Source organism: Mobula hypostoma, chromosome 8 (assembly GCF_963921235.1).
Source record: "Mobula hypostoma chromosome 8, sMobHyp1.1, whole genome shotgun sequence".
Lineage (NCBI taxonomy): Eukaryota > Metazoa > Chordata > Chondrichthyes > Myliobatiformes > Myliobatidae > Mobula > Mobula hypostoma.
The window spans coordinates 144,712,041-144,727,098 of record NC_086104.1 but is presented as its reverse complement, the minus strand read 5'-3'; the positions used below and the strand labels follow the sequence as shown (position 1 = coordinate 144,727,098).

Genomic DNA, 15,058 nt, shown 5'->3' with positions numbered 1-15,058 from the left:
AAAATGTATGGCCACTGGAAGGTCCTGCTTTCTCTGGCGGACAGAGCGTAGGTGTTCAGCAAAATGATCTCCCAGTCTGCGTCGGGTCTCGCCAATATATAAAAGGCCACATCGGGAGCACCGGACGCAGTATATCACACCAGCCGACTCACAAGTGAAGTGTTGCCTCACCTGGAAGGACTGTCTGAGGCCCTGAATGGTCGTGAGGGAGATCCCAGGTACTCACATTTTATTGACTCATGCATTGACCATTCTGACTTTCCCCAGTAAGATGTTGGTGACCTGACCTTATGATGCCAACTGAATTGCTTGCTTGCTGATGTCACAGGGTCTTCTTCTCTTCGTCATGTGCCTTGCGCGTTACACGCTTGGGCTATCATGGCACTCCACATCAAACGATCCATCGCAGCATCAGTGATAACTTGCACACTTCGATCTGTTAGTTCTTTCACAGTATCCATATATTTTCTTCTTTGCCTTCCTCTTCCGCGTTTCCCAGGCATACGGCCTTGTAATGTGAGGCATTCTATTTCTCCCTTTCTGATAACGTGGCCCAGGAATTTAAGTTTCCTCTCATTTAATATTCTCATTAAAGATCTTTTTGTATGGGCACATTGGAGTACTGTCTCATTAGTTACCCTATCTCTATATGATATTTTCAGCATTCTTCTAAGAAACCACATTTCTGTTGCTTCTAAGTTTCTTTGGAGTTCTGGTGTTATAGTCCATGTTTCGGAAGCATACAGCAGGATTGACCAGATGTAACATTTTAGTAGCCTAAGCCTTGTTGTCACATAAATGTGTCTGTTGGTAAAAATGAGTTTCATTTTTTGGAAGTTGGTTTTGGCAATGGCAGTTCTTTTTATTTCAACTTTATTTCTAGCATCTTGTGATATAAAACTACCAAGGTAATTAAAAGCTGGTCTTCTGTTCAATCTCTTGGTTACTGATGTACAATTGGCAGTTGGGAGTATCCTGCTGTTTTGATATTACCATACATTTGTGTTTTTTTTTACAGTTGACGGTTAGACCAAAATCTGCACTTGTTTGTATTACTTTGTCTGGGAGGATTTGTAGGTCTTCTGCAGCACTTGCTGTTAGGGTGGTATCATCTGCATATCTTATATTACTGATGCTAACACCTCCAATTTTTATTCCATCTAGGTCTTCTATTTCTCTGAGAATCATTTCACTATAGATATTAAATAATTCCAGTGAGGCAACGCATCCCTGTCTAACTCCTCTGAATTTTAGTCCAACTGCTTATATTATCATCAATTTTTACCGCCGCTGTTTGATTCCAATATAAATTTCGAAGCAGTTGTTGGTCCCTTCCATCAATGTTTAGTTTAGTGAGAATATGAAATAATTTTTCATGTTGCACTTTGTCAAGTGCTTTAGTGAAATCAATAAAACGTAAAAAGACATCATTTTGGTATTCAATTGCCCTTTCTGAAAGCATTCGTTGTACGAAAATTGCGTTCCTAGTTCCTCTATCCTCAATGAACCCATATTGCAGTTTAGAAGTTTCTGGTCTCAACTTGTTTTTAATTGGACTCAGAACAATTCTCAACAAAATCTTTATTATATGACTCATAAGACTGATGGTTCTATAATTTTCGCAGTCCACGAATTTTTGGTAGAGTTATGAATACTGATTTCAAGAGATCGTCAGGTGATACACCAGACACAGGATATTTAGAGTAAATCAACTGGGTTTGGGTCTGGAGTCACATACTGTACATGTCAGAGGCAGTGAGGCAGCTGATCTCGGTATAAAAGGGATACATAAATAAAGATACTGGAGAAACTCAGCAAGTCAGGCAGCATCTATGAGGAGCAATAAAGAGTCGATATTTCATGCCAAGACTGTTCACCTCTGCATAAAAGGGCTGTGATGAATTTGATGGATTTTATGTTTTCTTTGAGTCTGCAGATGCTGGAATCTGGAACAGCAAAGAATCTGCCGGGGCAACTGAAATGCCAATAATTCCTCCCCCAACCGCCATAGATCCTGTTTGCCCTTCTGGGTATACTGTATGTTGCTTTCTGTTTACTTTTTGCTTACCAATGCTGATCACCCATTAAAACCACTAGTAATACTTAACCAAATATTAATTTCCCAGGGTGAAAATCAAGAATTCAAACCCATGGTCATGACCATGAGTCTAGGCCCACTGTATAGAACAAACTAAGTTGGCCTCTAAGCCACCAAAGCATTACCCGAGGTGCTCCCACTCCTGAACATTTACCCATTCATCCCACGATTTGCTGTCACCTCCAGGTCTTCAAAACCAACTGGTCCTTGTGTTTGCTTCATGCAGATCACCAGAAACAACAATTATTCTAAGTTCAAAGTAAAATGTACTATCAAAGTACCATATACTACCTTGAGATTAATTTCCTTGCAGGCATTTACAGGAAAAAATAAAGAAATTCAACAGAAATGATGAAGTATTAAACATAAACAAAAGTGGACAGAACAACACCTACAAGATGGTGGAGGAACTCAGCAGGCCAGGCAGTGTCTGTGGAAATGAGTAAACAGTCCACTGTTTCGGGCTGAGACCCTTCTTCAGGACTGACAAACAATAGCAAGACAAATTGTGCAAATAAAAAAACTGAGAAGATGAGTTGTGAAGAGTCCTTGAAAGCGAGTCTGTAGGTCAACAGGCAATAGGCAATAGGTGCAGGAGTAGGCCATTTGGCCCTTCAAGCCAGCACCACCATTCACTGTGATCATGGCTGATCATCCACAGTCAGTACCCCGTTCCTGCCTTCTCCCCATATCCCTTCACTCCATTATCATTAAGAGCTCTATCTAACTCTTTCTTGAAAGCATCCAGAGAACTGGTCTCCACTGCCTTCTGAGGCAGAGCATTCCACAGATCCACAACTCTCTGGGCAAAAAAGTTTTTCCTTAACTCCGTTCTAAATGGCCTGCCCCTTCTCTCAAATTGTGGCCTCTGGTTCTTGACTCCCCCAACATCAGGAACATGTTTCCTGCCTCTAGCGTGTCCAATCCCTTAATAATCTTAAATGTTTCAATCAAATCCCCTCTCATCCTTCCAAATTCTAGTGTACACAAGCCCAGTCGCTCCAATCTTTCAACAAATGACAGTCTCGCCATCCCGGGAATTAACCGTGTGAACCTCCGCTGCACTCCCTCAGTAGCAAGAATGTTCTTCCTCAAATTTGGAGACCAAAACTGTACACAGTATTCCAGGTGTGGTCTCACCAGGGCCCTGTACAACTGCAGAAGGACCTCTTTGCTCCTATACTCAACATAGTTATCAGTAGGTATCAGTTCAGAGTTGAGGTGAGTGAAGTTATCCATGCTGATTCAGAAGCCTATTGTTTGTAGAACAACAGTTCCTGAACCTGGTGGCTTGGGAGCTGAGGCTTCTGTACCTTCTGCTTGATGGTAGTAGTTTTAAGAGAACATGCCCTGGATGGAATGGCAGAGGATGAGAGGTGACCTGAAAGAGGTGTATAAGATGATGAGAGGCATTGATTGTGTGGATAGCCAGGGGCATTTTCCCAGGGCTGAAATGGCTCACATGAGAGGGCACACATTGAAGGTGCTTGGAAGTAGGTACAGAGATGTCGGGGTAGGTTGTTTTTTTTTAAACAGAGAGTGGTGAGTGTGTGGAATGGGCTGCCAGTGATGCTGGTAGACGCGGATACGATAGGGTCTTTTAAGAGACTCCTGGATAAGTACATGGAGCTTAGAAAAATAGAGGGCTACAGGTAACCCTAGGTAATTTCTAAAGTAAGAGCATGTTTGGCATGGCATTATGGGCCGACGGGCCTGTATTGTATGGTAGGTTTTCTACGTTTCTATGGATTGCAGGGTTCTTGATGGTGGCTACCGATTTCTTGTGGCTGTGCTCCTTGTAAGTTTGCTCAGTGGTGGGGAGAGCTTTGCCTATGAGGGACTGGGCTGTGTCCGCCACTCTCTGTAGATCTGTCCATTCCTGGGCACCGGTTCCTCTATTCCAGGCTGTTCGGATACTCTCCACCATGAACTTACGCAAACTTCTTTGTAACGGCATTTGCATGCTGGTCCCAGGACAGATTCTCTGATATGATAATGTGAAGGAATTTAAAGCTCTGATCCTCCCCACCTCCATTTTCCCGAGTGAGGGCTGGCCCACATTACAGCACACAATAAGGTGGTGCTCAGAAGGTAAAGACGTGCAAGAATGGGCTGGGAATTTCTGACTCAAAGTGGAGGAGAAGCATTCAGAGCCTTGACACCGTGCTCTAACAGCCTGTGGAAGGAATGCACCCTCTCACAAATCAATGTTCGTCTCATCTGTAGAAGGGACACTGGTTGCTATAGTCACCTCATCAGCCACTCCGGAACCCACAGGAGTGAAAGTATGAATTATCCTTGATCCTGACCGACTGCCTTCGGAAACCTTAGGGTCTGGAGGAACTCTAGCTGCTTCTGTGGGTGGGAGGGAGAATTGTCAATGTTTCAGGTCGAGACCCTGCATCAGGACCATTAGAAACCCTGACGCAGTTCCACCCCCCCCACAGATGCTGCTCAAACCACCGAGTTCCTTTAACAGCTTGTTACTCCAGATTCCAGCACTTGCAGTCTCTCGTGTCTCTCCTTTGGTGCTGTAACGTCCAAAGTGGATTTAAGTGAACTTGGGTTGTTTTCTTTGGAGTGGCGGAGGCCAAGGGGAGATCTGATAGAGGTTTATAAGATTATGAGAGGCAAAGATGGGGTTGACAGGGAGTATATTTTTCTCATGATAGAAATGTCTAATACCGGAAGGCATGCATTGAAGGTGAGAGAGGGTAGGTTCAAAGGGGCTATGAGGGGCAAGTGTTTTTACTCAGAGTGGTGGATGCCTGGAATGCGCTGCCTGGTACGGTGGTAGAGGCTAATACATTGGAGGCTTTTAAAAGACATTTAGGCACATGGATGTAAGGAAGATGGAGGGATATGGAGTGTGTAGGTCGAAGGGATTAGTGTTTGGGTGTTTTTCATTTGCTTTTTAGCTGGTTCAGCACAACACTGTGGGCCAACTAGCCTGTTCCTGTGCTGTACTCTTCTATGTTCTGTATTTAAGGTGGGGGTTGACAGGTTCTTGATTAGCAATGGTGTAAAAGTTGCGGGGAAAAGGCAGGAGAATAACGTTGAGAAGTACAACTCAGTCATGATGAGCAAAGCATACTCAATGGTCCAAATAGCTTAATTCTGCTCCTTTGTCTTATGGTCTTTGTGTTACACTCTATGACAAAGTTAAATTCAGGTTTATATAATCACAGAAGTGACAATTCCAAGTATATTTTAGGAACAGCTTTTTCCCCTCCACCATCAGATTTGTGAATGGACAATGAAGCTATGTATGCCTCCTCACTATTAAGTAAGAGGATTTAACGTTTGGGGTTTTTTGATTTATTTCTTAGCTGGTTTGGCACAACATTGGGGGCCAAATAGTGTGTTCCCGTGCTGTAATGTTCCTGGGCAGCATGGTAGCGTAGTGGTTAGCACAACGCTTTACATCACCAAGCTGTGAGATCGAGGTTCGATTCCCACTGCTGTCTGTAATGAAGTTTTGTACGTTCTCCCCGTGACTAAGTGTGTTTCCTCCAGATGCTCTGGTTTCCTCCCACAGTCCAAAGGCATACGGGTTAGAGTTGGCACCAGAAACATGACGTCATTTGTGGGTTGCCCTGATTTGACACAAACCAACATATTTCACAACTGTCTGCATGACTTGTATTTTTTTTCCTTTCTCTTGCACATCAGGTGCTGGTCTTTTATTCGTTTTTTAATTGGGTTCTTTCCGGTTTCTTGCTTTGCGGCTACCTGCAAGCAAGCAAATCTCAAGGTTGCATAATTTATACATTCCTTGATTCTAAATGTACCTGAAATGTTTTGACGTACACATGAAACATAGAGCCTTTTAAGTCTTGTGAACTCTCGCGCCATTTAAAGTTCATCCGAAAGCAGACCCCATTCAGCAGCAATATCAGATGACAAAGAAATAAAAACAAACTGCTGGTGCCTTACTAAATTTTAATCCTTTAAATTGATATAAAAATACTTTCATAAATATTTTTCCAGAGAGGCTGTACATTTTTTAAATTACATGCTGAACTCAATAAGTTACATTAGAAAGTAGTGTATCACCTGCAGATTGATTCAAGTACATTGGACACAACCATGTCACACACACAGATCCACAGCACTGGGCACACGCAACAGCAGGATGTGCTACTTTGTACTGATCGTGGAGTTTGTTTCTCTGTCGCCCCTCCTCACACCAACACAAGGCCAACAGGGCCCGGTCAGTGTGAGCTTTGCTGCTTTGTGTGACTCTGAAGGCTGCCACCTCTCTGCAGAGCGTCTAGCTGGACGACCCCCCCCTCTTTGCTGCCGTTTCCCGCTCATTGCCAATTGCTTCCAAGTCATCGGCACACCCTTCTCTCCTGTTCCCCCACGATTCATTCAAATAGGTGAGAAATACCCCCCCTCCCTTAGCGGAATCGGGGCAAGACCTCAGGAAATAATCGCCTTCTCTCCGATCCTCCTAAAACCTCACCTCCACACCACACTAATTCTGACTGAACTGAAACGTTCCTCATTTTTCTCTCTCTCTGTCGACACTGTCTTACTTTGAGTGTAGCCCACATTCTCTTCCTTTATATTACACATACTTAATCCCCAGTTTCTCTCATCCTCATAGGACGATCTCACTCCTTTAACCTCTTCTCCGCACCTTCACAATCATTATGTACAACTAAAACATTTTTAAACAAGACAAAAGAGGGGTCAGGCACACTCCCACGGCTGGATTGTGATTGGGATGTGCAGATACTGAGCCAATCCCCACAGTCTCTTTAAAAATTATCAGCTATCCTCACAATTCTCCAAATGACTACAACAAACAGTGCAGATCATTTTGTCACATTACTCCACACAGCACTGACATATCCTTGTCTTGTTAAATACACTCAGTGGCCACTACGTTAGGTACACCCACTCGTTAATGCAAATATCCAGAGAGCCAATCATAAGGCAGCAACTCAATGCACAAAAGCATGCAGACATGGTCAAGAGGCTGTTGTTGTTCAGACAAAACATCAGAAATGTGATCTAAGTGACTTTGACCATGGAATGATTGCTGGTGCCAGATGGGGTGGTTTGAGTATCTCAGAACCTGATCTCCTGGGATTTTCACACACAACAGTCTCCAAGGCTAACAGTGAATGGTGCATTAAAAAGATACCACAGAGGCATCCAGTGAGTGGCAGTTTGGTGGACAGAAACACTGTATTAATGAGAGAGATCAGCAGAAAATGACTGGTTCAAGCTGACAGGAAGGTGAAAGTAACTCAAATAACTGCACATTACAACAGTGGTGTGCAGAAGGGCACCTCCTAAAGCAAAACAGGTTGAACCTCGAAGTGGACGGGATACAGCAGCAGAGGACCACACCAGGTTCCATTCCTGTACTTAATAAAGTAGCCACTGAGTGTAGATTACAACAGCAACTAACAAGTTCGACGTTCCTTGAATGTTCACAGCACATGCCCCAGTCCACTGAACATGGGCACTGGGGGCCACCTTTAATGCTGTTTTCAAACCAACTCCCACCAACCACATGGCAGGGTAATTCTTTACAAGGGCTCCATAACCCCTGGTAGAGACCTGTCCAGCCATTCACTCTCTGAATGTCCAATGATTTATATAGAAAGCATCCAATTTCTCGGTCTGCTGCCCGATTTTATGGCGACCAATGTTATTTGAACCACACTGACTTCTTCACTATTTTCTTTACCAGCAGGACTGTAAGAAGTGCAAGGTCATTCCATCCAGACTTGGCCACACATTCAACTCCTGTTCAATGATCCCATTCTGCGCAGAGGGAGATGGCCTCCGTTCCGATGAGACACTGCCCCCCAGTGTCGTCTGCCCCAGTCTCTCTTGTTGTCATACCAGAGGACATCCTGGCGACTCTGCCCAACGTGGCACGGCAACGGGGAGTTCTCGGTGGGGTCACTGCAGTAACCTCTTGTCCACTGGCAGATCACGCTGGAAAGGATCGGAAAGCAGGGTTAGTTCCGAGAGGGAGAGGAAACAGAACAGACACACACCACAGCATCCTATCTGAAGCTACGTTTCTTCAGTTGCTCTGATACCCAAACTCAGCACTACATAATGTTCCAGCCCCAGCACTTAGACCATGAGATATAGCAGCAGAGTTAGAGAGTTTGAACCATCGAGTCTGCTCTGCCATTCCATTGTGTCCGGTTTATTCCCTCTCTCAACCCCATTGTCGTGCCTTCTCCCTGTGGCCTTCGACATCCTGACCAATCAAGAGTCCCGCCACCTCCGCTTTAAATACACCCAATGAATTGGCCTCCAACGCCGTCTGTGGCAATGAATTCCCCACCCTCTGGCTCAAAGAAATTCCTCATTTCTGTTCTAAGGCTGTCCTATTTTGAGGCTATGCCCTCTGGTCCTGAACTGTCCACAATTAGAAGCATCCTGTCCACATCCAGTCTATCAAAGGCCTTTCAGTATTCAGCAGGTTTCAATGAGATCCTCCATCATTCTCCTAAACTCCAGTGAGTACGGGACCAGGGGCTCCTCGTATGTTAACCCTTTCATTCCCAGGATCGTTCTTGTAAACTTCCTTTGGATTTTATCCAATGCCAGCACATCCTTTCTTATACATTATATGGGGCCCAAAATTGTTCACAATACCCCAAAAGTGGTTTGACCAATGCCCTAAGGGAAATAGTCAGTGGGCTTGCTGAACAAAAACAGAGAGAAGGAAATAATTTTTCTACAATAAAGGTGGAGGCCAATGAGGCCATTATTGTCTACGCTATCTCACAAAACAATCCCATTCTGCTCACGTAATTTCTATGCAACCTCTTTCACATTCTCATTGATTCCCCACCATCCTTCCCACTCACTTCCATGCTAGGGATAACTTACAGTAATCAATTAATGATTCGTTCGTTATGTGCCGTGTCGTATGATATCTTTCCATGACCATGATTGTTCCTGGCAAAGATATCTACAGAAGTGGTTTGCCACTGCCTTCTTCTGGGCAGTGTCTTTACAAGATTTCGGAGATTGTCTGCCTGGCGCCAGTGGTCGCATAACCAGGACTTGTGATCTGCACCGGCTGCTCATACGACCATCCACCACCTGCTCCCGTGGCTTTGCATGACTCTGGTCTGTGGGAGGGGTGGGGGATACCTGCAAACTAACAGAAGAAAGGAGCACCTTTGGTAGAGATGCATCTCCACTCCACCACCCAAATTAATGATTACTTATTAATATAATAAAGATATTAAAAACCACTATCTTTGGGATGCGGGAGGAAACCTGGAGAAAGCCCACATGGACACCGGAAAACTCCACGCAGACAGCAGTGGAGGTGAGGACTGAACACAGCTGGGAGGCAGTAGCACACTACGCCACCCACAAGGGAGACTATGACCAGAGTGAACACAGCTAGGCCTTCAGCTGTCCACAATGGTCTGGATGAAGGGACTAAGGTGATAGTTCTACACTTTCTGATCACACAGTAAGCCATGTCGCTGTGTGACCTGTGAGAAGTAGTGAGACTTTCTGAGAGACACGAAGCAGTTTTGTAACTGGGTAGGGACGGGGCAGATGGAATATAAACGCCGGGAAAATGGGAGATCATCGTTATGGGACAAAGAAACAGAAAGGCAAGTAAGGTATGAAGGCAGAGTAGGGATGCCTTAATCCAATAATACAGTGCCCTGGCGAGACTGCATCTGGAATCTTCTTTCCTCTTACTGATCAACCCAAGAATGGATAAAGATTAGCTTTGTCACATGTACATTGAAACGTCCAGTGACACGGAACGTAAAAACTCCTAAACAGCCCGTGGTGGGAAATGAACCACGATCTTACAGCCAGTGACGAAAGGCGTCACACTAACCGCTACCCTTGATATATATTTGTGCTGTAGGGAGAACAGACAGAGAGCTCATCAGGTTGATTCCTGGGATGGAGAGATTAGGCTGCTAGCCCTCATCCTTCAGAACAAAGGAAAATAAAATCCCACTGAAACATAGAAATTTCTTACAGAGAATGACAGGAACTTCAGAATTGATGTTTCCATTGGCACCAGTGTCTAGTCAGAGGTCCATCTCAGAATAAGGGGCTGACTCTGATGCAGTGAAATATCTTTCCAGAGTGCTGAATTGTTGGAATTCTCTGAACCAGAGTTTGTGGAAGCTCAGCTGCTGAGTGTATTTGACAGAGATTTTTTGAGATTAAGAGAATCAAGGCCTGTGGGTCCATGTGTGTTTTCACTTCCCCAGTGGAGGAGAGGCCAAGAGCAAAGAATTAAAGCCAGAGGTGAAAGATTTAAGATGGAATTGAAGGGAAATCTTTTCACTCAGAGGTTGGTGGGTGTATTCAACAAGCTGACATGAGAAGTCAAGGCAGGTATAATTGCAACATTATGGAGACATAATGGTTGAGAGAGATTTGGGCCGAAGGCGCGCAAAATGGGAGCAGCTCATTTTGACAGCATGGTGAGCACAGGTTAGGCCTCAGGGCCCATTTCCATGCTGTACGGATCTAGTACATCAAAGCTGGAAAATTCCTTTGAGATAAAAGGTCACCACAATCTAATTGGCTGATCCTTGTATCACAGCAGGTCTGGATGGGTGGGGCAAGTGGCAAACTCCACCCCTCAAAGGATGCTACAACCAAGCCAATACCCAAGCCCTCGATTACACTCCAGCCTGCACTTGGGACTTGACGGCAAGGAGAAGTGAAATTAATTATTTTCTGCAGAGTGTTTTGTGTTTAAGATACATTAAGGAAATTTAAGAAACTCTCAGGTAGGCACACAGATGAAAGAAAAATGGAGAGCACTGGCTGTGTAGCATGGAAGGGTTAGGCTAATCATGGAGTAGGTTAAAAGGCTGGCAGAACATTGTGGGCCAAACAGAAACTGCCTAGAGTTACCCTACCTAATAGTCTCTTATAAAATCATAAGGGGCGTCTCTTATAATAAGAGTCTATTGTATCCGTTTCTACCACTGTCGCGGGCAGTTCATTCCACGCACCCACCACTCTCTGTGTGACAATCATAGGACAATTTACAATAACCAATTAACCTACCAACCGGTATTTCTTTGGACTGTGGGAGGAAACCGGTCACGGAGTGGAAAGTACAAAGTCCTTACAGGCAGCTGTGAGAATTGAACCCAGGTCGCAGGTACTGTGAAGCGTTGTGCTAATCACTTCACTACCGTGCCACAGTGGTCCATAGCACGAAAAAAGTTGGGAACCCCTGCTCTAAAGCTTTTCCACCCACATATCTGGCCAAGCTCCTTTTAAATGTTGTTAATGTACCTGTCTCAACCACTTCCTCCGGTAGTTCATTCCACATACAGTATTGATCACCCTCTGGATGAGAAAGTTTCCCTTATCTCTCCCTTCTCACCCTATGACCTCTAATTGTAGACTCCCCCAACCCTGGTAAAACAAAGACCGTGTGCATTCACACTATCTACGCCCCTCATGATTTTATGTTCCCCAACAAGATCACCCTTCACTCCCCTACCCGCTCAGCTGTCTCTATCAATCAGTCCCCTCAAGTCTGCATAAACCTTCTCTGCAATATTCCCAGCATAATGGCATCTTTCCTACAGCAGAGTGGCCAAAACAGAGCACAACTCTCCAAATGAAGCCCCGCCGTCACCTTTAACGACAGCTTCGTAATGACATTCCCGCGTCCACACTCAGTGCCTCGGCTTACGAAGCCCAGCGGGTCAAAAAGGTCTTCTTCCCCAACCCGCCCGTCCCGTTCAAAACGAGAGGGCCCTCGCGGTAATCCGCGCTTACCTGACCACCAGGCAGCAGGTCCATCCAGAGCAGCTGCGGAACGAAGGGAAAGCGTGCGTCAGCCTGCGAGTCTCTCTCTGCGTGTTCACAGTATGGATAAAGTTCAGCCACAGTAAGAGTGAATGGGAGTGCACAGATATAGCCTGTGGTGACTTAGCTGTGTATGTCTTTTGGAGTTAGTTTTTGTTCGGGACTCAAGCGTTTAAATGTCGTCCCTCGTGAATTATGTACAAGGTTTCAGTGTTGGGTTCCTCACTGCTATTTACAGGGAACTTGAGGTAGCTGGGTGCTGAGAAGGGGCCCCGCCCTCTGGTCATACCGAAGACTCCTCGGGGTTGGCGTCGGGCAACATCTGCCGCTGCCTCAGCTTCTTCCTCAGCTCCTCGGAGAAGGGGTCGACCCCTTCCTCGCCCAGCTGCAGCCGGATGTAGCCGTTGGTGTTGGCGCCGCGGATGTTGGCCAAGTTGAGGCGGGTAGGGGACTGAACGGCGGTGGGCAGGGGCTGGCCGGGGATTCCGTTGGCCGCGCCGTTGTGCGACGGCGAGCCCCCGTTCTGGCAGACGGCGTGCCCCGGCACGATCTTCAGGGAGCCGTCGGAGTAGTAGTAGGAGGGTGCCTCCCACAGCTTCTCGTCCGAGCTGGAGGTCTGGCTGGGGATGAAAGTGGTGCCCCGGGGCAGCTCCTTGGGCAGGATGAGCTCGGTGGCCCGGGAGCCCGAAGCTTCCCTTGCTTCGGCCTTCTTCTCCAGCTGCTCCTTCAGCTTGCGGTTCAGGTAGATGACCGTCCCCAGCAGACAGGCCAGGATCAAGGCACCCAGGATCAGGACGGCCAGCCAGACCAAGCCGAGGTTGAAGCCCGCTGAGCGGCTCTCCAAGGCCATGGCTTGACTGGAGAACACGACCAACGAGTAGTTCCCCATCAGGACTCGCCCGTGCTTCTCCTCTGAGTAACACGAGTAGCTGCCGCCGTGTTCTGAGCCCACGCCCAGTATCTGCAGGGCCTTGGACTGGATCTCGTAGCCTCTGCTGGAAACCTTGGTGAGGTCCTGGCCCTCAAACAGCCACCTGGGCTCAGCCATGTTGGACAACAACAAACAAGGCATGAGGATGTCAGTGCCTGCGACCACAGTGACGGTCTTGGACCTCGAGTCTCCTGAGAGAGATGTAGAGACAGAGGATTATCAACCTCAAGCAGAAAACAAAAGGAGGAGACAAACGAGACTGCTTTGTCAATCAATAAGGCAGCTCTAGAGTTTGGTCTGACCCTATCATCTACACTCCCTAGAGTCTGGAGATCTTCTGATCTATTGATTTCTGATGTCTGATTCAGTAAGTGGCCCATCGAGTCTATTCTGCAATTCAAACTTGCCTGATTTTTTCCCCCCAATCACATTCTTCACCTTCTCCCTGCAACCCTCATTAGCCCCTTACCAATCCCGAATCATCAGTCTCTGCCGTACAAACACCCAATTACTTGGCATCAGTCACAGCGGTACACAGCAGGGGAATCAGGCCCCCCGGCCCGACTCGCTCAGGCCACATCTCCAACAGTAGAGCATCTTGGTGTCGCACTACACAGTCAGCCACGACTTTGGGCTGTAATCTCCGGAGGGAGATGGGTTGGAGGGCAGATGGAGAGGAAGTCAATCTGAAACACCTTATTTTAAAAAGGCAGGAGTGTTTGAACGGTGGTTGAACAATTTTAATGTAAATATTAGCCAATTGACGAGATATTATATGGCAATGGAGTGGAGGAGGAGAACTGTCTAATCCTCTCTCCCTCGTTCACAAACACACACAAACCCAGATGTCAGTGTGGTTTTCGAGCACAGAGTTATTGAACTCCGTCCAAGTCACCAGCCACCTATTCTCAGCAGGTGTGTCCGTGGATGCCAATACACGAGCCAGGGCAGGTGTGTCCTTTGTGATGCCAGTGGTGACTACAGCAGTGGGGGTGGGTACCGAATACCAGCTGCCACACTGAGCAAGAGTTTGCCTGCTCCTGACCAGCCTGCAGGCTCCCAGTACACGCGAACATCATGAAACAACACCCTTTCCTTTCCAACACCAGTTACCTTTGGTAGGCTCCATCCTTTGGCACAAATCAACATTGGCAGATTCTATGTCCTGATACACCACAGCATTTCTAAGGAAACAAAAGAAGATTGGCTCGAGGTTAACTTTGACAAATAGAGGCAAAGAACCCCAAGAGATACCGAGCCCCTCTCTTTAATGTACGCATTCCTAAAATACCATGGTCGATGGAAATCAGAATTAAAAACAGTAATTGCTCGAAATGTTTATGTGGACAGAGAAATGAGTTGATGTTTTGTGCTGATGACCGCTTTTGGTCATGATTGGCTAACCGTGCTCAACACAACATTTCAAGGGCAGCCCCATTTTACACAAGTAATCAGATCGCAGGAGGTTCTCAAGATGAATTTCTTTTTGTACTTAGCCTTCTGTTGGTCAGGATCGACCATGGACGTTGAGTCCTAACTCTCTACATATGACTGGAAGAATTGGATCAGCCCATGTTTGAATGGTGGAGCAGACTCGATGGGCCAAATGGCCTATTTCTGCTCCTATATCTTATGGTCTTATATGCAAGCCCAGGCAGCACATTATGGAGGGCAAGCTGTTGCCTATGCAGGAAGCTCGCCCCCTCCACACAACTGAAGAACCCAAAGGAACGGCAGAGACCGATATAATCTGGCACCAGCAACATCGCAGGAGTTGCCAGTCAGCGTTGTAGTTAACATAGGAATGCCTTGGGGAAATCAGCTCCAGATATTTCCCCTGGGTTTTCTCCCGAAGCATTCCACATGAGTGGGTATAGCCACAAGGCAGCGCAGGTTTGAGATCAGAGCTTTACTTCTCCTAGATGAGCTGACAACCGCAGCTGATGAGCCCCATCTGCCTGAAGCGACTGGTTTTAAGGCACCAGGAACCGGCCTTTGCCCTTTCTCCTGTCAGTAAAAACAGTTCTGCTGTGCTTAGTAGCTAAGCCACGCATGAAGGCCAGGAGCTAGACTTGATTGTCACAGGCTATTAAGGCACACACCACTGGGAGTACTTAATAGGCAGTGGGAGCTTGTCCCCATTCACACCCCCGGCTATAACAACCTTAAAGAACACATTGAGGGAATTAGTAAAGAATAGGCAAATGAGATTCAACACAGAT

At 46.3% G+C, this 15,058-nt stretch overlaps 1 protein-coding gene across 5 annotated transcripts in view; it reads right to left on the bottom strand.

Moving 5' to 3' along the window:
- Positions 1 to 6,029: 6,029 nt before the first annotated feature.
- Positions 6,030 to 15,058, bottom strand: part of sema4c (sema domain, immunoglobulin domain (Ig), transmembrane domain (TM) and short cytoplasmic domain, (semaphorin) 4C) — a 139,511-nt gene continuing 130,482 nt past the window's right edge. For 4 of the 5 annotated variants that reach the window (XM_063057009.1, XM_063057008.1, XM_063057007.1 and 1 more), the window contains 3 exons: positions 13,950 to 14,020; positions 11,876 to 13,027; positions 6,030 to 8,059 (listed from right to left, as the gene is read on the bottom strand). In XM_063057009.1, coding sequence (XP_062913079.1) covers positions 12,189 to 13,027; positions 13,950 to 14,020 — 910 coding nt within the window. In that variant the 3' untranslated portion in view covers positions 6,030 to 8,059; positions 11,876 to 12,188. Of the gene's footprint in view, positions 8,060 to 8,971; positions 9,246 to 11,875; positions 13,028 to 13,949; positions 14,021 to 15,058 lie in introns of all 5 variants that reach the window. The other variant, XM_063057006.1, reaches the window with a different exon arrangement.